General features: G+C 42.6%; 1 protein-coding gene across 1 annotated transcript in view; it reads right to left on the minus strand.

The window, feature by feature from the left end:
- Window positions 1-20,833, minus strand: part of DGKE (diacylglycerol kinase epsilon) — a 199,774-nt gene that overhangs the window by 11,933 nt on the left and 167,008 nt on the right. The window contains exon 10 of the mRNA XM_069200013.1: window positions 9,383-9,494. Within this exon, the coding sequence (XP_069056114.1) occupies window positions 9,383-9,494 (112 nt within the window). The remainder of the gene's footprint in view (window positions 1-9,382; window positions 9,495-20,833) is intronic.

Below are 20,833 nucleotides of genomic sequence, written 5' to 3' on the forward strand. Positions count from 1 at the left end.
AGCAGTCACTGGTGTTTGTTTGAGGCAGAACCTCTAGAGGTGGTTGCCTTTCTTCTACCTTTATAATTTGCGCCCCTGTAAGGGTCTCTCAAGGAACCTCTGTTGTAAAAGTGTAGTCCCTGTTTGGTCTGGGAGGTGGAAGGCTCAGTGGATGATAATGTGAAACTTCCACTAAATTGTGGCCTAAGAAAATTATCCCTGCTTGGTGTAGCTAGTAGGGCTCCCATGGCTTTAGATGACTCTGAATCTTTTTTCAGCTTGTCTATGGTGGTGTCAACTTCTAGATCAAACAAGTGTTCTTTATCGAAAGGGACAATGAGAACTGCCTGTTGTATTTCTGTCTTGAAGCCTGAGCCATAGTTTCTGTGGTTTTTGTACCACCACAAAGCATGCCTTCTCATAATATCACTGTTTACAGTACGTGCAGTGGTATCCACTGCATCAATGGGACATCTAATGGAATGTTTGAGATGGCCTGCCCTTCCGAGACTAACTCCTGTCCCCTTTTCCGATATTCCTCTGGAATGTACAGAAGCAGCTTTTCCATCTCGTCCCAGTGGGCCCTTACCTATCTTGCCAGAAGTGCCTGCAAATTAGCAATTTGCCAATGATTAGCGGCTTGTGAAGCTACTCTTTTCCCTGCTGCAACAAGTTTTGTGCTATCCTCATCTGGAGGAGCATCTCCTGTAGATTGACTATTAGCATGTTTCTGTGCTGTGATTACAACTATAGAGTCTGGAGGTACTTGTGATCTGATAAATATAGGGTCTGACGGTGCGGTCTTGTTCTTTTTGTCGACCCTGGGGGTAATAACCCTTCCAGGGTCTTTAAAGATGTGTGCGGCATGTCTAAGCACACATGGCAACATGGCTCTCTTTGTGAGTGTTGGTCAATGTATCAAAGAGGATATCTTGTTCAATCGGGTAAGTGTGCATGTGTATATTATGGTCTGCAGCTGCCTGTGCAATAACCTGATTGTATGCTGTTGTATCTTCAGGAGGTGAAAGCTGTGCTGGGTACAAATCAGGATCATTAGGGATATGGGATCTGGATCATATTAATCCCATGGATCTACATCCTGTTGAATGTCACCTAAGTCATCTCAATGAGGTGGTGGTGACCCTTCTGGAGAAAATTGTGGCTCAATGAAGGATGAAGGAGATTGTAGTGGTGGTGGAGGAGTAAGAGAAAGTACAGGAGAGTGCGGTGTAGAAGGCTGAGGGTGAACTGCAGCCTTGTCTCTGTCCTTGGAGACTTTTTTAGGAGGAGGAGCAGTGCCAAATATCTCTTAGAAAGTAAGTCTCCTTTTAATTGGAACAGAAGGAGAAGCAATTATTTTTCCTGTTCCCTTTTGTATGTGGAGCTGCCGCTGACGAGTGTCCATTACTTCCAGAATTGGCTCTACTGGTGAAGCTGCTCCAGCTGAAGGATTGAAATCTCTAGACTCGCTATCATCCTCGGTTCTGAAGTTTTTAAAATGGAAGCCTTTTGGTGAAAGGAAGGCGTCTCTGAAGCTGATGTCAAAGGCTTCTTTCTCAGAGCCGAAATGCTCAGATCGAAAATTCGACTCTATCTCGAGACTGTGTGGGATGCTGTTGCGAAGACATCTTTGCCTTGGTAATTTTTTGTGCTGAGCCGGAGGGCAGGGCATCAAAATATAATTGTGATCCGATCATAGCTCGAAGGCAGTGGAGGACCGACAACTAGTTTAGGTGTTTTTTTAAAAGTCATTGGATGGGAAGTTCGGCTTGTGTCTCACATGTTGTGCTGCGGTGAGCGGCTGACTCTCAAACTCAGATTTGATGACCGTCGGCGGTGTTCCGCCAGATTTCTGGCGGAATACCATCGGCGGTCATAATACGCGTTGCCAGCTGGCAGCCACGAAGGCGGTATGTTGGCGGCAGATGCCGTGGAGGTAGGCAGTCAATACCGCCAATGTTGTAATGAGGGCCTAAGTTTGCAAGACATGATCAGAATACTATACCGTTGTTAAAAGAAGGACGGAAGGGAAGAGTTTGGGATAGACCGAGCCGAGGAATACCGAAGCGAGAGGAAACACGTCCGAACCCAACGGCAGAGAGAAAATTATATAACGAAGGACTCGATGCCCATGCACAGTATCACCGAGAGGAGTCACGCGATCTTGTGACTCGAAAAGATTCTTCGAACAAAAACAACTTGTTATACTCCGAGCCCAACACTAGATGGCGGACTTATGCAAAGCATGTGTATCAACAGCCACAAATGCCATCGAACATATATCTTACTGCATTCACTTGGCATGGAAGGGCAAGGTATTTTTGATCATATACTACAATTCGTGCAAGACGATGAAGAAGAATTGGACGAACATGAGGAGGCATTAAAAAGCTTGGAAAAACTTTTCAGTATGCTACCAAATCTTTTTTTTAGGAGTAACATTTTTTATAGGGAACAATCTGCATCTGAGTAGATTGACATATATGTGGAACCTTTACCAGTGTTAGAAGCGAAATGTGAGTTTTAAATTTCACTTATCAACTGAATATGGATCAGCTATTGGCCAGAGGTTTCAAAAAGAAAACCAGGAACGACTTCTAACCTGCAAAAATCCTTCTTTGAATGAAATGAAGAGCTCAACACCAATTCTGATGAAACTATTTCTATTGCGAAAATAACGAACCTGGTACTTCTACCAACCTGGAACGTTCATTCAGCAAAGAGAGAAGATACCTTCCAACAATTCATATTTTAGATGTAGGTATAAACTCCATATTGCCTTTTCAAAACAATGCCCAGCATTAAGAAAAGCATGCATTAAATGTGAGGTACTAGATCACTTTGCACCGAGTGTGCAGAGCTACAAAAGAATTAAAGGTTAATTCTGTAGTAGATCATGATCAATAGTTTCTTTAGAAAAATATAAATGAGAAAGATGTGCCTTATGCAAGGATACCATTGAGAATTTTGTGGTGGGATGTAAATAATTCTAGTTCCAAAATCACTGTATCTCAAGAGATACTATCAGTGAAAATGGACCTTTGCTTGATTGTTCATCTCTTGACATAAACCCTGGTGGATACAATGGGGTAAAATAGAAGTAGAAGATTATTTTGAAACTAGTATACAATTTAGAGAGCATACTTTTGTAGGCAAAAAGTATATCTCACTCAAAGGATCTGATATTTTAGGGTGGCACCATCAAATTTGTCTTAGGATTCTTTTAAGACCAGGTTCTCATCCTCATGATTTTAGTGTTACCGATGCAGAAAGTTACTCCACTGATTTAAAATCTATTTCAGATCAACACAGGAATATCTCCAAAGAAGAATCAGGTATGATAAGCAAATTTGAGCATGTCATTAAAGGAAAGGAGTTTATCAGTAAAGCATAAACTACACTGCATTCCTTTGAGCATAAGAACAGAATTGAGTGACTTTCTTAAGAGTTTATGCAGAGATGCTGCAAGTGAACAAACTGATTCCAAAGTATGGTTATCAAAGGTGTGGCTCAGAAAAAAACCCAACAAAATCAGGATGTGCATGGATCTTAGGTGTCTTATCAAAGCCATCTGTGTTGATTGTCTCACTCTACCAAGAATTTATATACTATTATCATCTCTGAGTAGTGCATCTATGTTTTCTAAACTTGACATGCGTTCCAATTACCACCAGGTAGTACTAAGTAAATAATTTAGGCATCTCACTGCTCTTGTTACTCTAGAAGGTCCATACTGGCTGACAACTGTAATAGCTGTTTTGAAAGAATAATGCAGGACATTTTTCAGTCTTCCAGGACTATCAGTTTTACAAGGTGATGCCTTGGTTCACAGATTAATTGAAATTGAGCACAACCATAGATTAGATAGATAGATAGATAGATAGAGTTATCTCTGAAAAGGGTTTGAGGTTAAGAAGAGACAAATGTGTTTGGGGTAGAAGAAATGGAATACGTACTTGTCTCAAGTAAAATAATTTCCCCTAGACCAGGTCTTTCAAAAGCAACTGTTGAAGTTCATATAGCAACTGAGTGAGACAAATTGCTTGCACTTATGGGAAAGTGCGTATTTCACGCCAAAGTCATTGAAAATTTTGCCACCACTGTGAAACCTTTACTGTATTTGCTAAAAAGAATGCTAAACTCATTTGGGGTGATGAGCAACAAAATACTTTCATGGAGATTAAGAAAGAACTGATCAATGCACCTTTGTTCAGCCTATTTTGCCAGGTAAAAAACTCTGTGTTTGTAGTAATGTAAGAATTGGAGCAGGTCTTGCCCAAAATCAAGGTAAACATGAAAACACAACTGCATTTGCATGACACACTTAAAACCCCTAGACAGACTATACTCTAAATGTTGCCTGCCCCTGGGATGCAGAAATCTTTAGACCATATGTATAGGGTACTATTGAAAAAACCTTTATTTCCAATATTGAATGGCACTAATGTAAACACCAGTAAAGCTACGGCCAGATTAGTGGGTACTCAGTTCGAAGCTGTTAGAATACCACTCTGATGTTATGCACACTCCTGGTGGCAGAAACAAAAAAGCTGATTGTTTGTCACATCTTCAAATCTGTCTAGTTTCTCAGAGTGACATACATGATGATAATGATGATGAAGATTTTGAATGCTTGGTTGCAAACCTTTATTGGTCCAATGGAGGATGTGAAAGTGAACATGAGTGGATAGATGCCTTTTGTGAACATTTTGGGGCTGATAACGAGTTTGGTGGACGGGAACACCTGTCCGCCAAAATCCAGACGGGGTGGCAACCCTCCGGTCCTATTATGACCTCCCACTCGGCTGACCGACAGAAACCATGGTTTCCCCTGGTCAGCCCAGTGGGAAAGTGGTGGCAGCATTGTTGTCGGCTCATAAGTGAGCCGGCAGCAATGCTGCTGCACACAGGGGCACCACCACACTCGAAACGGGCACTGTCTGCACAGCAGACAGTGTGGATTTTGAGGGTGCTGGGTAGGAGGACCCCAGACATGGACAGTGCAGGGGCCCCCTTTGGCCCCCTGCACTTGTTCTCTGCCAAACTTTTCATAGCAGTGGTACTGCCATGAAAAGGCTGGGGGAGAACAAGGCTGTAATCAGCAGGGTAGTGCTGATTTCAGCGCCGCCATGGCTGAGTACAACCTGCACCTGCCGTCAGCCCGACGGGATCGAATATCCTTGCAGGGACAGCGGTAGGTTGTCCAACCTCGTAAGGTGGCAGTTGGACCGCCGCAACCAGGGAGGTCCGATTGCCACCGCGGCATAGGCTGTCCTCGGAACTCCAATGTCGTAATAAGGCCCTTAATGTTGAAGAAAGTAGTAGACTATGTCACTATTGGATGGCTGAGAGAAAATAATCTACCTGTAACCTTCCAAATGTTCAGTAAGGTTACATTTTTGTCTATTGGAGGGGATGTTCTGTTTTGGGGAGATAGGTTTATACCTTCATCGAACGTCAGGAGGTTGTTGTTGGCTCTCAGCCATGATGATCATTTAGGAATGACTTAAAAAACAAGGTTAAAGCTGAAGTATCGGTGGCCAGTCTTGCACAGAAATAATGAAAATTGGGTGTCCAGTTGGAGCAATTGTTTGCAAAATGGCAGCGGTCAAAGACAAGGGTTGCACAGTTAACAGAGGGGAGTGATTCTGGAAAGGTGTGGGGCAAGTTAGCCGCAGATTTTGTGCGGCCATTTCAAATTCTTCCTATACAGCAAATGTACGCCATTGTTCCACTTAACAACGTCTCCCAGTGAATAGAGCTAAGATTGTGTGGGAACCTCACACGAAGAGTGTCATTACTTTTGTACTGACAATTTTACTTGGGATGGTTTACCTTCCCAGTAATTCTCAGACAATTCAGTAAAGTTGACCTCCAAAGGAGCAGGAATGGAACACACATGTAGCAGTTTGTATCACTTGCAAAGTAATGATATGGAGGAAAGGGATGCTGTTAAGTGTATAAGAAGTGCACGTTTAGGTGGTGTGGATGTCAAAGAGGCTTTAAGAACTATGCTTTGGGTTCACTGCAATTCTCCTAACAATGTCACGTGCATCACTGTGCGCTTAGGGGCAGGAGACCATTTGCTTTTTTGAGTCCAGCATGGCTGTGAAGATCTGCTGAAAGTGATGTTTTTCACAGAAGCATTAAAGAATCTCCCTCTGATGAGATTCCGGTGCACTGAATAAAGAAGAAAATAAGGTTTGATTTAATTGAAAGGATCAAATTGGTAGAATACAGTAAAGGTGATTTGGTGCAGGTAAATCTAACGAAAGTGACCTTGAGGAAGGGAGTGATCTGCAAATGGTTCAAGATGTGAGTAAAAGTGTCATCAAGGTTATCTCAGACCAGAGGTGGAATTGCTAAGTACAAAGATTTCGGTAGGCACAAATTTTTTCAGGTCTGTATTCTATTTTATGTTTAGCTTATTTGTTGTGGGTGCAGATGTGTGTTACATATCCCCTGTACAGGACTTTTCTTTTGTATATTCAACTGTTACATCGTGATCAATTGTTTGCGTTGTCATTGTTAAAAGGAGGGAGATGGGCTGTGTCCTAATTCCTATGCTGTCGGGTATTCTAGAATGGAATCATTCTGATAATAACTGCCACACAGTGACTTGGGGAGGGAGAGGGGGCATTTGGAGTTTCATACTGCAACAGCCTTCTGCCTGTGTTGTAAGACCTATTGCTGTAACTAGTTACCTCAAAAGAATCTTTTCTGTTGCATCTTCGTTTATTCAACTGTGACAATTTGAAGAACAGAAACCTGCTGTTCCAGCCAAAAATGCCTCCTTGCTTATTGTTTCAGAGTTTTCTGCATTCATTTTGTGTCAGCTTCAGTGCTTATACTGAGGAGAAGTTCTGTCACTGTTTCACAGAATCTTTGCTGAAAAGGTATGGGGACAGCTGGGGTGGCAGATCTTCTTATAGATCATGTAATAACGTTTTTTGAACGATCCATTCAGACCGTTCACCAGTGCAATCTTTCTGCACCTGTGTTAATTACATGCACACAGTTTGTTTGGGGCTAAGATGGGAAGATTTTTTTAATATTGTTTAAAATTTTGCTTATTTTTGATGTGTTAATTTAGTTATGAATCATGTAAATCAGTTAATTTGTAAATTATTTCAAGCTAATTTTAAATGAAATGGTAATTAATTGTTGTTTCTAACTGTTAATTATATTATTGATTTTTGTAAATTATTTGATACATTTTAATAATTTGTATATCAATTGATTGAATTATTTGTTTTTATTGCGTATTGCAATTTCTTCAATTATTATTTTAATTCGTTTTTTGTGGATGTTGGAGTTTTGGTTTAGTAGGTTAGGATGTGTTTTAAAAGTATATTTTGTAATGTTTATAATTCATTTTTACATTGAATTTTTGTATTATTACTTATTAATGTACTAATTTAAATTTAAATGTTATAATGCAAAAATTAGTTTTGTATATTTGTTAAGGTTTATAGTATGTTAATTTTTAGGTATATATGTTTAGGAGTGGGAATAGTGGAATTTAAGTGGGAAGGAGTGGGAATTTAAGCTTTACATGTCCAAAACGTCCCCTACTGTTGCTTGTGTTGGATTGGGAATAGCAAATCTGAACCCTCTAAAGATCAACACTTTCCCTACTGGTTAGACTGGGAACAGTAAACTTGAACTCCAAAGTCGAACACTTTTCTTATTCTTGCCTACTTTGGCGGGGGAATAGTAAATCTGATCCAGACAAGCCTAATTATTTAGATGAATTTTTAGTTTGATGTTTTTCTGTATTTTTATTTTTTGAAGTAATATTATTTTGTTATTTGTTTATTGTGAATATTTGTCTTGTATATGTAGGTTTAATATCTTAAATATAGTGATTTTAATTATTGTTAATTATTACTAGCATTTTTATTTTATTATTGTTTATTTCATAGTTTTACTACTAATGTATTCCCTTTTTATGTTTTTTAAAGTATATATTTTTATTTTACGTTTGTAAGATATAAAATGTAGTTTTTTTCTTTTGCATGTGATATGGATTTTTAAATGTCAATTATTAAAGCTAACATATTGTTTAATATTAAAAATTCAGTGCACTTACCTATTGTGTGACAATATTTTGGTCACCTATATTTCTGTAGTCGATATTATATCCTTTATATATAAAAGTATGTAACATTGATATTTTTGTCCCTAATATTTTTTGAATATATTGTTTTATTTCAAAATGTTTTGCGCTGATATTTTGTCATACAACCATAAAGAGCCACTGACTACCTCATTGAATGAAACGCTGAGAAAATGTTGTGTGAAGCATATGTCACCATAGAAAACACTAATTATCTGAATGAAAATAAACTAAGAAAAAACATTTTCTGTGACCTACAGAAGTCCTTGTTATGTTTGGTGCTAAAAAGAGGTACGGAGGAACATTCTTAAAATAGGAAGGTATATTAAGCAAGGAGTGCTGAAAGCAGAATGTCATACAGATGTGAGGTGAATGCCTGCAAAGCCATTAGAGATGGATTAAGCCAGTTACATGTCACACTACTGGTTTGTTACCTGCACAGACCTGTCCTGATTTATTCTGGCTGGGAGATCAGCAGGCATCGTAGATGAGTCTTCTTCTGAATACTCAACAGTGCTTTTCAACTTACAGTGACAGCCTGTGTGGAAAACCTTTGCAGAACTATGGGCTAAGGGGCAGATGTACAAAGCACTTTTATAGTCACAAACACTCTGATTCCAAGTTTGCAAAAGAAAATGCGTTCTAAAACATACTAATCTCAAAATCCAAATATAGCATTGCGACTGCCTACTGATTTGGTATTTGGAATGGTAATTTTGTAGGTGTCCCTTCCAAATACTGATTCATGTACAGTGTTTCCAACTGATGATCAAAATCCAGTCATAAAACATTGAAAAGTTGAAGATTCAAGTTGGAATGGTAATCCATTTGCACAAAGGAATGGGGTCTAATTGCCAACTCTCAAATGAAATTGAAAACACGAGTTATAATTGACAACCTACCTCATTATTACTCATGAGACTGGTCAGATTGCACCACACTTCAAATTTTACAAACCTATGTATAGTGCATAGGTCAGTTCATATAATTCTTTACTGGTCACAGAAATAGTTTATAGACCAGTCCTTTGTACATCCTGCCCTTGTAGTCCATACTCTCATCATAAATAGCTAGCAAGTAATTGAGAAAGGGCAGAAGCCTAAAAATAATTAACGGAAATATAAAGGGTGCTACTATAGTAATTTGAATAATCAAAGCTTGTAGCTGGTCCTCAGTTTGAATCAGCACTTATATGGGATACACCAGAATAAAACAAAAAATGTTTCTATCAAAGTAAAGTCCAGAGAACTGCAATGTGAATATCCTCTTATTAATCCCACTTACCCTTACTGTGTGTGCCTGTCCTAACCGCACCGGGTTTGCCAGCTTGACTTGAATCTGTGCACAGTGAAAAGACCCGTAGACACCAACCACTTCCAGCAATCCATCATCGTGCCTGTATTACATTTGGAGAAGGAGGAAGGATTTATGCTGTCTTTAATACAAGTGTCTGTTCATAAGTGCCTTTCATATACTTTCCAATCACAAAAAGTTAAAATTTAATGTTCGGGTAATGATTCCATAGTGAATTTAAAATTATATATGTACATTTCACAAATGCAATTAGATAACTGTTGCATTTCTTAGGGTTTCAATAACAACAGTTTATGATAATCTCTAAAATGGCTGAGTTGCAAAACAAACTGCATCAGAATCAGTCTTAATACAAAGCACTGTATTTATATTTCAGCACCACAAACCTGGTAATTTATTATAATTAAGTATTGATGTTTCAGTAGTGAATCAAATCAATTAGTCTCATACTTGTAGTACATTTTGGGCCCAATTTAAAGTTGAGTAATAATAGGAAATCCTACAAATTATGGACAAAAAAGCTACATCCTCAGAAGAATTTGCCTGTGTAATTTCTTCCACCATACTATCACTATGATGGAGGAAATGTTCACTGGCGGAATCTCCACATGATATAACCTTTTGTTCACCAGTCAAGGGAATTTCAATTACCAACCAACTTTAATTCAGACAGATAGGGCCTCATTACGAGTGTGCCGGTTCGAGGACCGCCACACTCACATTGACAGTCGGACCGCAACACTCTGGGCGGTCCAACCACCAATTACAACACCTTGGCGGGCAGACCTTCCAGGGGACTGCCGTACCTGCCGGGAATATGGTTCCCGATGGCATGGTGATGGTCATAGTTGTACTCAGCCAGGCTGGCACTGAACTCAGTGCCACCTGGCTGAATACAACTCCCCTCACTGCCAGCCTTTCCATGGCAGTTCCACTGACATGGAAAGGCTGGCAGTGATGGTGGGCTGGGGGTACGAAGGGCGGCGCTTGCACTGCTGATGCCCAGGGCATGGGCAGTGCAGGGGCACACCTGCCTAGCACCCTTTGAATGCGCACTGTATGCTTTGCAGACAGTGCGCATTCCGAGGATGCCCGTTGGCCCCCTCTGTGCCATGAGATAGCACTCAGCTCCCAATCTCATAGCACTGTTTCTTCCAGTCTGACCGGTGGGAACGCTCTATTACAATGTTACCGCCGGTCAGACCAGCAGGAACATTGTAATAGGGCCGGGGAGATGTCACCACCATGGCGGTAGCATACTCCCGTGGCTTTGGCAGTCTAGTGGTGGGACTGTCAAAGTAAAAATTAGGCCCATTGTCTCCAATGTATGTTATTTACTAAACATCTGCTTATTTTTTATCATCTCCATTATTTTTTAATATCTGGATTCTGGACTCAGTGCTTAGATGGGCTGTAGACACTGGTGGTAACACTCCACTTTCTGCTTTGTGCTGTATGGTGCGAAGCATCCATTATACTATGGTTGGAGGTAGAAGAATCCCACAACAGGAGCCTACTATCATCAATATTGGTGGGTGTGCCTGGCTTTGATCAATTATGGCTACTAAAATTGACATTATATAGCCAACAGTGATTGTACACATATCACCCACAAACAGGCTTGATGTTCCCAAGTTTCATCTCAGGCGATGTAGACAAGAGCAGTGCTGGATCACCCTAAGTCTGCTGACTTGAGGATTATTGAATAGGGACCCATCCATTCATGGGAAATGAGTAACAGTAGGCTTTTTATCCCTGTATCCAGCAGTAAGAATTCTACCCAGTTGTCCTCGAGAGCACTGCGCTGTGCAGGAAGTAAAAAAGGTTCTTCAAGTCTTTACACTGAAACTGCCTGGGAGGAGAGGCTGGATAATAACACGAACTGGTGAAAAAAGGTCAGAAAATGTTTCCTCTGGGTACCACTTGGTGAGTTACGACTTAGGGTCTCACTACAGGTTTGGCGGTCGGATCGCCAGATGGCCCTGTTGGCGGTCCTAAAACAACCGCCATGTTGGAGGTCTTTCAGACTGCCGTATTACGAGTTCTACAGGCAGGACCACCAAGCAAAAAGGAAGACCGCCAAGCAAAAAGGAAGACCGCCAGCGGCGCTGCAGCCTGGAAATAGGCAGTCTGATCTCCAGCGCCGACAGCACTGTGACCAACCACCGAGCTTATTAAAAGCACACAGTCGCCGTGGCGGTCCCCACCGGTGGTCAGCCAATGGAGATCTGAAACATGGTGGTTCGCAGTGAGAAAAGCAATACACAACTGCACAATGGATAAATTTGAAAACAACACAGCTGACACACACTGCAACAGTAGACACACCTGCAAAGAGCACTATAAAACACACTCCATCACAGACCACAATCCTTTGCACTTACAAAGCCAAACACAGAAGTCAGAGCAACTTTTTTCACAAACACTCCATAGATAAGGCACACTTTTTTTTTTCACCATCCCATAGAACACCCTGCGCACACTTTTGTCCATTCACACCTGTTTGCACAGCCCGTGTTCAGTGAGTCACTGCCACCTGTAGTTTTTCCCCACCATGACACGTTTAAAAAAGAAAAACATTTTCAGAAGATGAGTTAAGAGTCATGGTAGATTAAATCATAACCGTAGAGCCACAATTGTTTGGAGCACAAGTCCAGCACCTTCCTCTCAATAAGAAACTCAAAATGTGGGGCAGGATAGTCAACAAAGTCAATGTTGTTGGTACCACCCTGCGCACCAAGGAGGACATCAGGAAGTGGTGGAATGACCTCAGGGGCAAGGTCCGTTCCCTGGTCTCCAGGCATCAGCTTAGTCCCTCCCACTGCCCCATTACATCTCTTTCCCTGGGAGGAGAAGGTCTTGGCCATCCTGCATCCTGAAGGCTTGACAGGAACACCTGGGGGGAGTGGAGTCTGGTAAGTCACAACATAAAAATTTTCACCAAAATGCCATGTCACGCATGCTCACAGCTCACCTTTTGCCGCTGTCTTGTTCGGGTGCCCCAACAACATTCAAAACCCAGAGAATCTGAGTGTAAACACTGTCAATCTGCATTATTGGACCCAACAGCACAGCTACTAATGTCCACCACACGCCATTGGTCCAAATGGGGCCTGTATGTCTTTCAATATACAATAATAATATCAGGAGTCATGGGATGTCTCTACAGGTAAATGCATGCCCAAACCTAAATGCAGTCTGCATACAGATATGCAATACACAGCATTTGTATAATATCTGTAGTACAGAGAGTTACCTGACAGCAACTCCCAGGAAGCACTGTTTCTCTAACTCCAAACACCAAACCAGTGGTCACTTGTCCACATACCCCCGTTCCCAAACTCTCAATTGAAGTGTACTCACCTGGGAGTATACCATTTGTATAGTGTGTGTAGTACAGGGAGTGACATCACTGCAACTCCCAGGAGGACCTTTGTCTGTAATTCCAACCAGCAGCCCAGGGTACACATGTCCAAATCCCCCTGTTTGTTATCCCTCAATTGAAGTTTACTCACCTGGGAGGATAACATCTGTATAGTGTGTGTAGTCCAGGGACTGACCTGACTACAACTTCCAGGAGGCACTGTTCCTGTAACTCCAAACACCAGCACAGTGGTCACTTGACCAAATACACCTATTTGTTAACTCTCAAATGAAGTGGACCCACCTGGGGAGATAACAGTTGTATAGTGTGTGTAGTACAGGGAGTGACAGGACAGCAATGGCTAGGAGGTTTTGTTACTGTTACTCCACTCACCAGCCCTATGTTCACTTCTCCAAATACCATTGTTTGGTAACCCACAAATGAAGTTTACTCATCTTGGGGGATAACATTTGTATAGTGTGTGTAGTACAGGGACTGACATGATTGCTAAGGCCAAGAGGACTTGTCAAAATCTATCTGTTAGTGAACTCTCAAATGAAGTTTACTCACCTGGGAGGATACTATTTGAATAGTGCTCGTGCATATGGTGGTATGTCACAAACATATGTCAGAGTTGTGGCACAGGCACTGTGGCCCACAATGATGAAACACATCTACAGCTATATACAGGTCAGAAATAAAATGTTTAGCCAAAGTGAAGGCAAAATAACATGGTCAAAAGCTAGGACTACATATCTTATGACCACATGATGACACAAATGATGCATCAGACCCATCACAAGACTCAGAATAAGTCCAATATGCACTTATGTACCTCCACCCAAACACTGTGCAAACTCTCTTGGTACAGGTATCATACATCCAAACTTTGCAACCTACAATACCTGGAACAATCCATGACCACCTTGTATGTCAGAACAGTATCAGATACTTGGCAATGTCACAACTCTGAAATACCCACATGAGGATGCCATGGTGAAGGTACTGATACAAAGAACAAAACAAGGAGTATAGGCTTGAAACCATATCTATGACACAAGTCACATAGCAAGCAACTGGAAAACAAAGTATATTGTAAGGAAACTGACCCAAAAAATCAACATCATCAAGTTGGGGATGTGTCACAAGCTATCTTATCACGCAGCCTTTGACTGAATATTGAACAGTATCAGCTCCCTAGCTGTTTCTAATACACTCAACTCCACAGGTTCTGAAAACAAACATTCATTGTACAGTTACAGTCATTTCATCACATGACATAGACTCATGAATAGTAGCTGTTGATGAGATCTTTCCACAAGTGAGCTCCTTCTTCTTCACCACTGCCATCCTCACTTGGCATTTGAGGAGTCTCACCCTAGGGCCCTGCAGGCTCCCCCCTCCTTTGTGATATGCAGGATATTCCTCTGTAGGGCGATGTTGTGGAGCATGCAGCATGCCACAGTGATCTGGCACACTTTCCTGGGTGAGTAGAAGGGAGCTCCGCCCATCCAGTCCAGACATTGGTCTCCAGGAGCCCAAAACCCTGCTCAGCTGGCCGCATGTACTTCCATGGGCCTAATTGAATCGAACTTCCTGTGGCGTGGTTGGATTCCTCAGTGGTGTCAATAACCAAGGACAGTTTGGATATGCTGATTCTCCTGTCAAGGAGCACCTGGCATTGCACACACACAATCAGGACAATCCCCAACCAGCCAGGCCCTCTCTGGTTGCACTTGTGACATTAGCTGGGTTATGATACTGTTGCGCATAATGAAGGAATCAGGGCTGAACCCGCATAACGGGCACATACATGTTAGATGTAGAGATCAGCCAAACAGACAACTTGCACGCTGATGGAATGGAAGTTTTTTCTGTTGTGATACACTTGTTCACTGGCCTGCAGTGGCACCAGACCAACATGTGTGGCATCAATGGCCCACACCACATGTGGGAGGTGGCCTAAACTATAAAAGACAGCCTTCACATTGGCTTAATTCACATGTCGGTGCAACCTGATATAGCTGTCAATGTGTTTCAACATTGCTGAGAGGAATTCCTTCAACACCAGACCGAACATAGGTTGGGATATACAGGCAGAAAGGGCCACTGTATGTTGGAAGAACCCTATGGCCTGGAAGTGTAATACTGACATGACTCGTACAATGGGTGGTATGCTGGTTGGATAACTAATAGCTAGCATCCAATCTGGCTCTAACTGACTAAGTCCACTATTGTTTGCCTATTAAGACAGTAGTACATGATGATATGTCGCTTTTCCATGGTCTGAAGGTCTGGCAGTGGACGGTAGACCGGAGGTTGTCATGTCCTCCTTCTCCCAGGGTACTTATGTGTGACAAGACATGAGTTGTGACATTAGTTAGTGTGTCTACAGCAACATACATGATGACGTATGCCAACAATATCATGTGACAAATCAATTCTGATTGGATAGACATGACACCCAGTGCACATCACAGCTGCAAACTACACAACGGTCACATGTTGCCTCTCAAAATGTGACTGTATATTTTGACTCTCAAAATGACCGTTGGCGATGGACGGGTGCACCACTGTAAAATGGCATCTGTGCCCTGCAACATACTACAATGGTAGTTGAGCAGAAGGACCTACATGACAAGACATGATAAAAATGTTTGTAATGCAACAAAACAGGTATTGTAGGTGTGAAACAGTTTAGAAAGCCCAATACAACATTTCAGGCTTCCAATATGGCAGATGCCTGACCTACTCCACTGGACAATAGGAACTGCCCGTGACAGCTGGCAAAATTCATCATGGCGGTAGCCAGTTGTAACCACGCCAGACAGCCATAGGCTAACGTAGTTGCCAGTGGCAGTCAGGGCCCAATGGGTGTGTCAACCGGCGGTGACGACCACGCACGTGACGCCATGTTGTGCAGATTCACTCACTTGACTCCTGACACTGCTGCCGGCAACACCTCCACAACCTGAGCTGCTGTGTGTTACCTCTGGGAGTAATCATGCCACATACAGCAGGTGATAGGACCCCTACTTTCTCTCTAGAGGAGCTGCAAAGGCTTGTTTATGAGGTCCGACCCCTGAATGTACAGCTCTATGGCTCATCAGAGGAGTCGGTAGGTACCTAATGTGCATAATTTTCTCTGTACCTCACCATCCTTTCCCTCTTCACAGGGTACAATGTGCCCCTGTGTGCCAGTTAGAATTTTTCTGTGCCTGTTGTTGCAGTCTGTGTGGTATCAATGGGATGTTCAATGCACAGGTATTGGTGGCCAGTACTATATGTTAGGTTCAGTCACATTGTGCTGTGTGAATTATTTGGGGTCCTAGACCCTCCTTGTGTTGGATGCACATAACTAGGCAAGGAGACTTAAATGACATCCACTGATATATCTTTCCTCACGATTGTTGAAAATGTTAGGCAACATGTATGTGCATGACAGCATGACCAGTGTATGCATCTTTTATGAGTCATTTGAGAATCTTGTAAGCAATATGGCCTTGTCAAACTTTAGTCTGGAATCCATATCCTGACTCACTCTGCCCTTCAGGTTGCCACATACACCACATGCCAAATTGCTGATGGCCACATTATTGTCTGTCATGCATGGTAGTGATTAAAATGGAGTGTCATGTAGGTTCTGTAGAGACCAGGGCCTGGCAAATGTATCTCCCATTATAGGACCTAGTCTAGGGTGTGGGAGAGTCACTGTGGCTAGGCAACTGTGGTATTGTGCCCACTCCCTGTACACCAGCAGATCCTGACATTTGGCCAATATGATGCCCTGGTGGCACAATTTGTCCTGAATGCACAGTCCATTGACTAGATTAGGAATGGTACTGAGGTACATCCCAGAAGTAGTCCATATGTGCATTTTGCCTCATTGTCAATGTGTCTTTGACTCATGACAGGTCCCTTACTCACACAGATCTGTTGTCATATTTCTCCTGTGATGGCCTATTGCACAAATGACAGTCCCACAGTGCAGATAGTGTGTTGATTCCTGGGAGGCCATGATAAGTGGGTCAGTTGCTTGGTCATATAGCAGTAATTGTACAATGCATGCCTTTGTATGTTGGATACCATCAATGTAAGATGGACATATATGCCCAAAGGAGTGCTCCGTGGTACAGGTGTATACCACAGAACACACCCCCTAAAGTGCAGGAGTCTGTATTTGTTAGACCACATGTCTACACATGGACAGGGAAGACACTTTCTGTACCCACCATGCCAGGCCCCTTCATTGTCACTCAATAGTAATGGTGAAGTCTGTAATATGTTAGTTGCCTGTGGGTCTGTATGCAGTGAATCAATCTCACAGAGTGTGAACATGTTGGTCCATTCAGGCCTGAGGAGTTTACCCTTCAGAAGACACATATGTGTGTAGTGTTTCATTGTGGCTCACATCACAGTACATGTTGCTGGAGCATGGGCTTCCTTATTTCAGTAAGCTTGCTTAGTCATTGTGGGTCATAAGCAGGGTAGTGGGTTAGTCTGCAGATGGAAATATATATGTCTGTATGTGAGAAAACGGCTGATTGCAGAGGCCCCCTAACTTTTTGCCCCCATATTCCACTTTTTTGCTGGTGCTTTCCTGACTCTGATGGTGCCCTGGGTACTGCTAACCAGTCCCAGGGCCTGTGCTCTGTGTAAAATCAATATGCAAATTTGGCTAATTATAATTGGCTAAGTTAACCTACCTATAAGTCCCTAGTATATGGTAGGGCATGTAGGTTTAGGTACCACAGCATAGGTAGTGTACCCATAGGTGCACTGCTGAGGTGTCCAGTGTCATTTTAAAGGCAGGCCTGCCTTGCTGGCTGCTTTTAAATTAAAGTTATATGAAAATTCGACTTTGGAATTAAAAGTAGTTCCAAAGTCTTAAACTACCTTCTTTTTTACATATAAGTCACCCCTAAGGTGTGCCCTAGGTGCCCCGAGGGCTGGGTGCCATGTAACTATAAGCAGGGACCTTATAAAAAATAGTTTTATAAGCCCTGGTGAGGTAAAAACAGCCAAATTCGTGTTTCCCTCATTGTAGTGAATGGCCTCCATAGGCTAGAATGGGGAGACTTTATTTTAATTTTAAAAGTCCCCTTAAGTAATAGATACCAAGAGTTTGGTATCAAATTAATTGTTATAATAAATCCCACAACGTCCAGTTGTTGGATTTAATATAACTTGTTCAGGTAAAGAGTTTTAAACTTTACCTGAAAAGTTGCCAATTTCAGCCCTGCATTGTTTTTGCTGCTGTGCTCTGATTGGCCAGCCTCTGACAGCCTGGCCAGGCTGCCTTGATGAGGTGTGAAGTGGCCTGGCTTCACACAAAGAAATGTGCCTGTGGGAGGGAATTTCCCCTCAGCAGATGGTGAGGCAGGAAGGGGGAGGGCTGCCAAACTGGTCTTCAAAGGCAAAGAAGGACATTTGGAGCACCCCAGACAACTAGGTGCCCCCTTGATTAGATTAGGAGAGGGCAGGAGAGGGGTGTGTTTATGATTTTTAGCCACACCATTGTGGGTGGGCTCAGCCAGATGTAACCTCCAAAAATCAGATTCAGCCATGATGTATTTTTGAAGAATGTTGCCTACTGGGATTGATTTTTGCGACACTTCCCAGGAAGTGGTCATCACAGGGGGAAGGACCCTGCACCTGACTGGAGAATCAGGACCCCCCTGTTTTTCACCCAGGAGCAAGGATAAAAACTGGCAGACCTGCACCCACACCTCAGTTCCCTACCACATCCAACAAGGAAGAACCAAAGGAGAAGAAGGACTGCCCCGCTGGACACCAGGCCTGCACCTGGAACCTGCACTCAGAAGAACTGCACCAGCTGCATACTTGGGCTTCACCACAAGAAGGACTTTGCCTGGCTTCGAAAAAAACGACTAAGTCCAAAGGTAAAATTCTCCACCGAGGATTCCCGCGACGCGTATCCGGAGAAGAGTTCCAGGAGGTCGGATTGGACTGGCAGGTTCGTCCCACTGAAGAATATCTTCAGAAAAGAGACTAAGTCCGAAGGTCCCCCTTATCCGCTTTTATTCGTTTTTGTGTCATTTTAAAGATAAAAATATAATCTATTTTTATAAATTGGTTTTGGATTTTTAAACTGTTTCCTGTGTTTTATTTAATTACTGTTTTGTGATATTTGGATGCTTTACACTCTGTCTCCTAAGTTAAGCCTTGTTGCTTGTTGCCAAGCTACCAAGGGTTGAGCTGGGTTTAATTTACTGAGACCTAACTGGACCTAAGTGGAGGTTAGTGGACTATTGCTAAGCGTAGGTACCTACCTGCCCTTACCAATAACCCATTTTCCAACACTGTAGTCATGTCCCTGTACTTATTGGTTTGTGAAGTGTTAACAAACTGAAAAGTCCTAGCTTGGTGTTTCTAACGTGTGTGACTCAACCATTTGGGTAAAAACTTGTGATTGTAATCTCATGATTTGTCTTTTGAATCCATGCAGGTTAACGCCCATCAGAAGAAGGAGATATGGAGAGCCATTGCCCAGAAGGTGCGGACCCTGGGGGTCCACCGCCAGCGAAGTGCCCACTGTCAGAAGAGGTGGGAAGAACTGAGGCGCTAGGCCTGGAAGATAGCGGAGGTCCAGCTGGGGATGTACTCCCAACATGGATGGGGTGCACATCGGACCATGACCCGCATTCTGGCGGTGGCCTACCCAAACCTTGATGGGCATTTTTTTAGGACAGCATAGCAGACACAAGGAGGTGAGTACAAGGCATATTCCTGCTTGCCACATTATCAAGTGAATGTGTTAGGTTCTGACAGCTCCCCCTGATGATTAGGGATGAGCCATGTGTAACACATGAGACGAGTGATTGTTTGTGTAGACATGTCATGTGGTGCTTACTGATGTGCCTTGCCTATTGGCCCAGGGACCTAGGACACAACTTTGTACAATCCACAAAGATTTTGCTCTTCAGGGCCATCACATGGCTGTTTACAATGATCACCAAAGTACTGTTTGTTGTTGAAGTGGGTGAAAATTCTATGCAACAGACCACTACTCCTCAGTGTTACAGGCCAAAAGAAAGATCACTGTCCTCAGCCATGTGTCTGGTGAAATGAGTATATTGGCATCTGCCTCCGAGAGGCTGCTTGTTTTCAGAGTGAGATGGGTGCTAGTGCCTCACCATTGTCTGAAATGAGAAGATGGCCATCATACATGTGACTGTGTATACATTTTTTTGGGGGTGCAGCTACAGATCATTACTTTCCCCTTGGAAAGTGTTGAATGTCCATTGACATATGTGCTATCACTGTTGCCAGCATTCCTTGTGCCTACATGTCAGCATGTGTCCCTTTCTCTTTTGGAAAACATTTGCAAGCTGCTGTTTCATGCATGGTCTACCTGTGTTCATGGGATACTTTCTGTATTTCCTCACATAAATGTGCATGCCAACCTTTGTGTGGAATAGGACATTCTCAATGGGACTACATTTCATATGGTGCCACATACAGGAGTGTGCCACCATTGATTATTGGCTGACACATACCCTCAGCCGTCATAGTATGTCATTTGACACGAACAACTGCAGTAGCAATGAGGGGAAGGGGTGTATGACTAGATATTTTCTCCACAATGTGCCTTTCCATGCCAATGATGTGGCATCTTGTAGCAAAGTGCACTGCGCATGTGTAATGGGTAAGGTTTGTGACCTGACTAACCTGAATGTTGTCATGCATCCTGTGGTGACGTGCAGTAATGTTGAAATCACATGTGGTTGGGTACAACCATTCATCAACAGACATCTGGGTTTGCTGTATCAAAATATAGATAGCGATGTAGCTTCCTGCTGGGCAATATGTTGAGGGCCTTCTACAAGTACTTGCAAATCTATGGGCCTCTCCAACATACAAAGGATTAATGGTGTCTACTGATGCAATCAGGGTGTGTCATTGTAAGATGTGCCAGACATTAGTTGTGATTTCCCTGGGACTTGCTGATTCATTGTGTTGTGGATTTTAGAGACATATCTCGCTGACATTTTGAAAATGTGTGGCATATCTCAGCAACATTAGTTCTTCCTCTC

Source organism: Pleurodeles waltl, chromosome 7 (assembly GCF_031143425.1).
Source record: "Pleurodeles waltl isolate 20211129_DDA chromosome 7, aPleWal1.hap1.20221129, whole genome shotgun sequence".
In the NCBI taxonomy this organism is placed as follows: Eukaryota; Metazoa; Chordata; class Amphibia; order Caudata; family Salamandridae; genus Pleurodeles; species Pleurodeles waltl.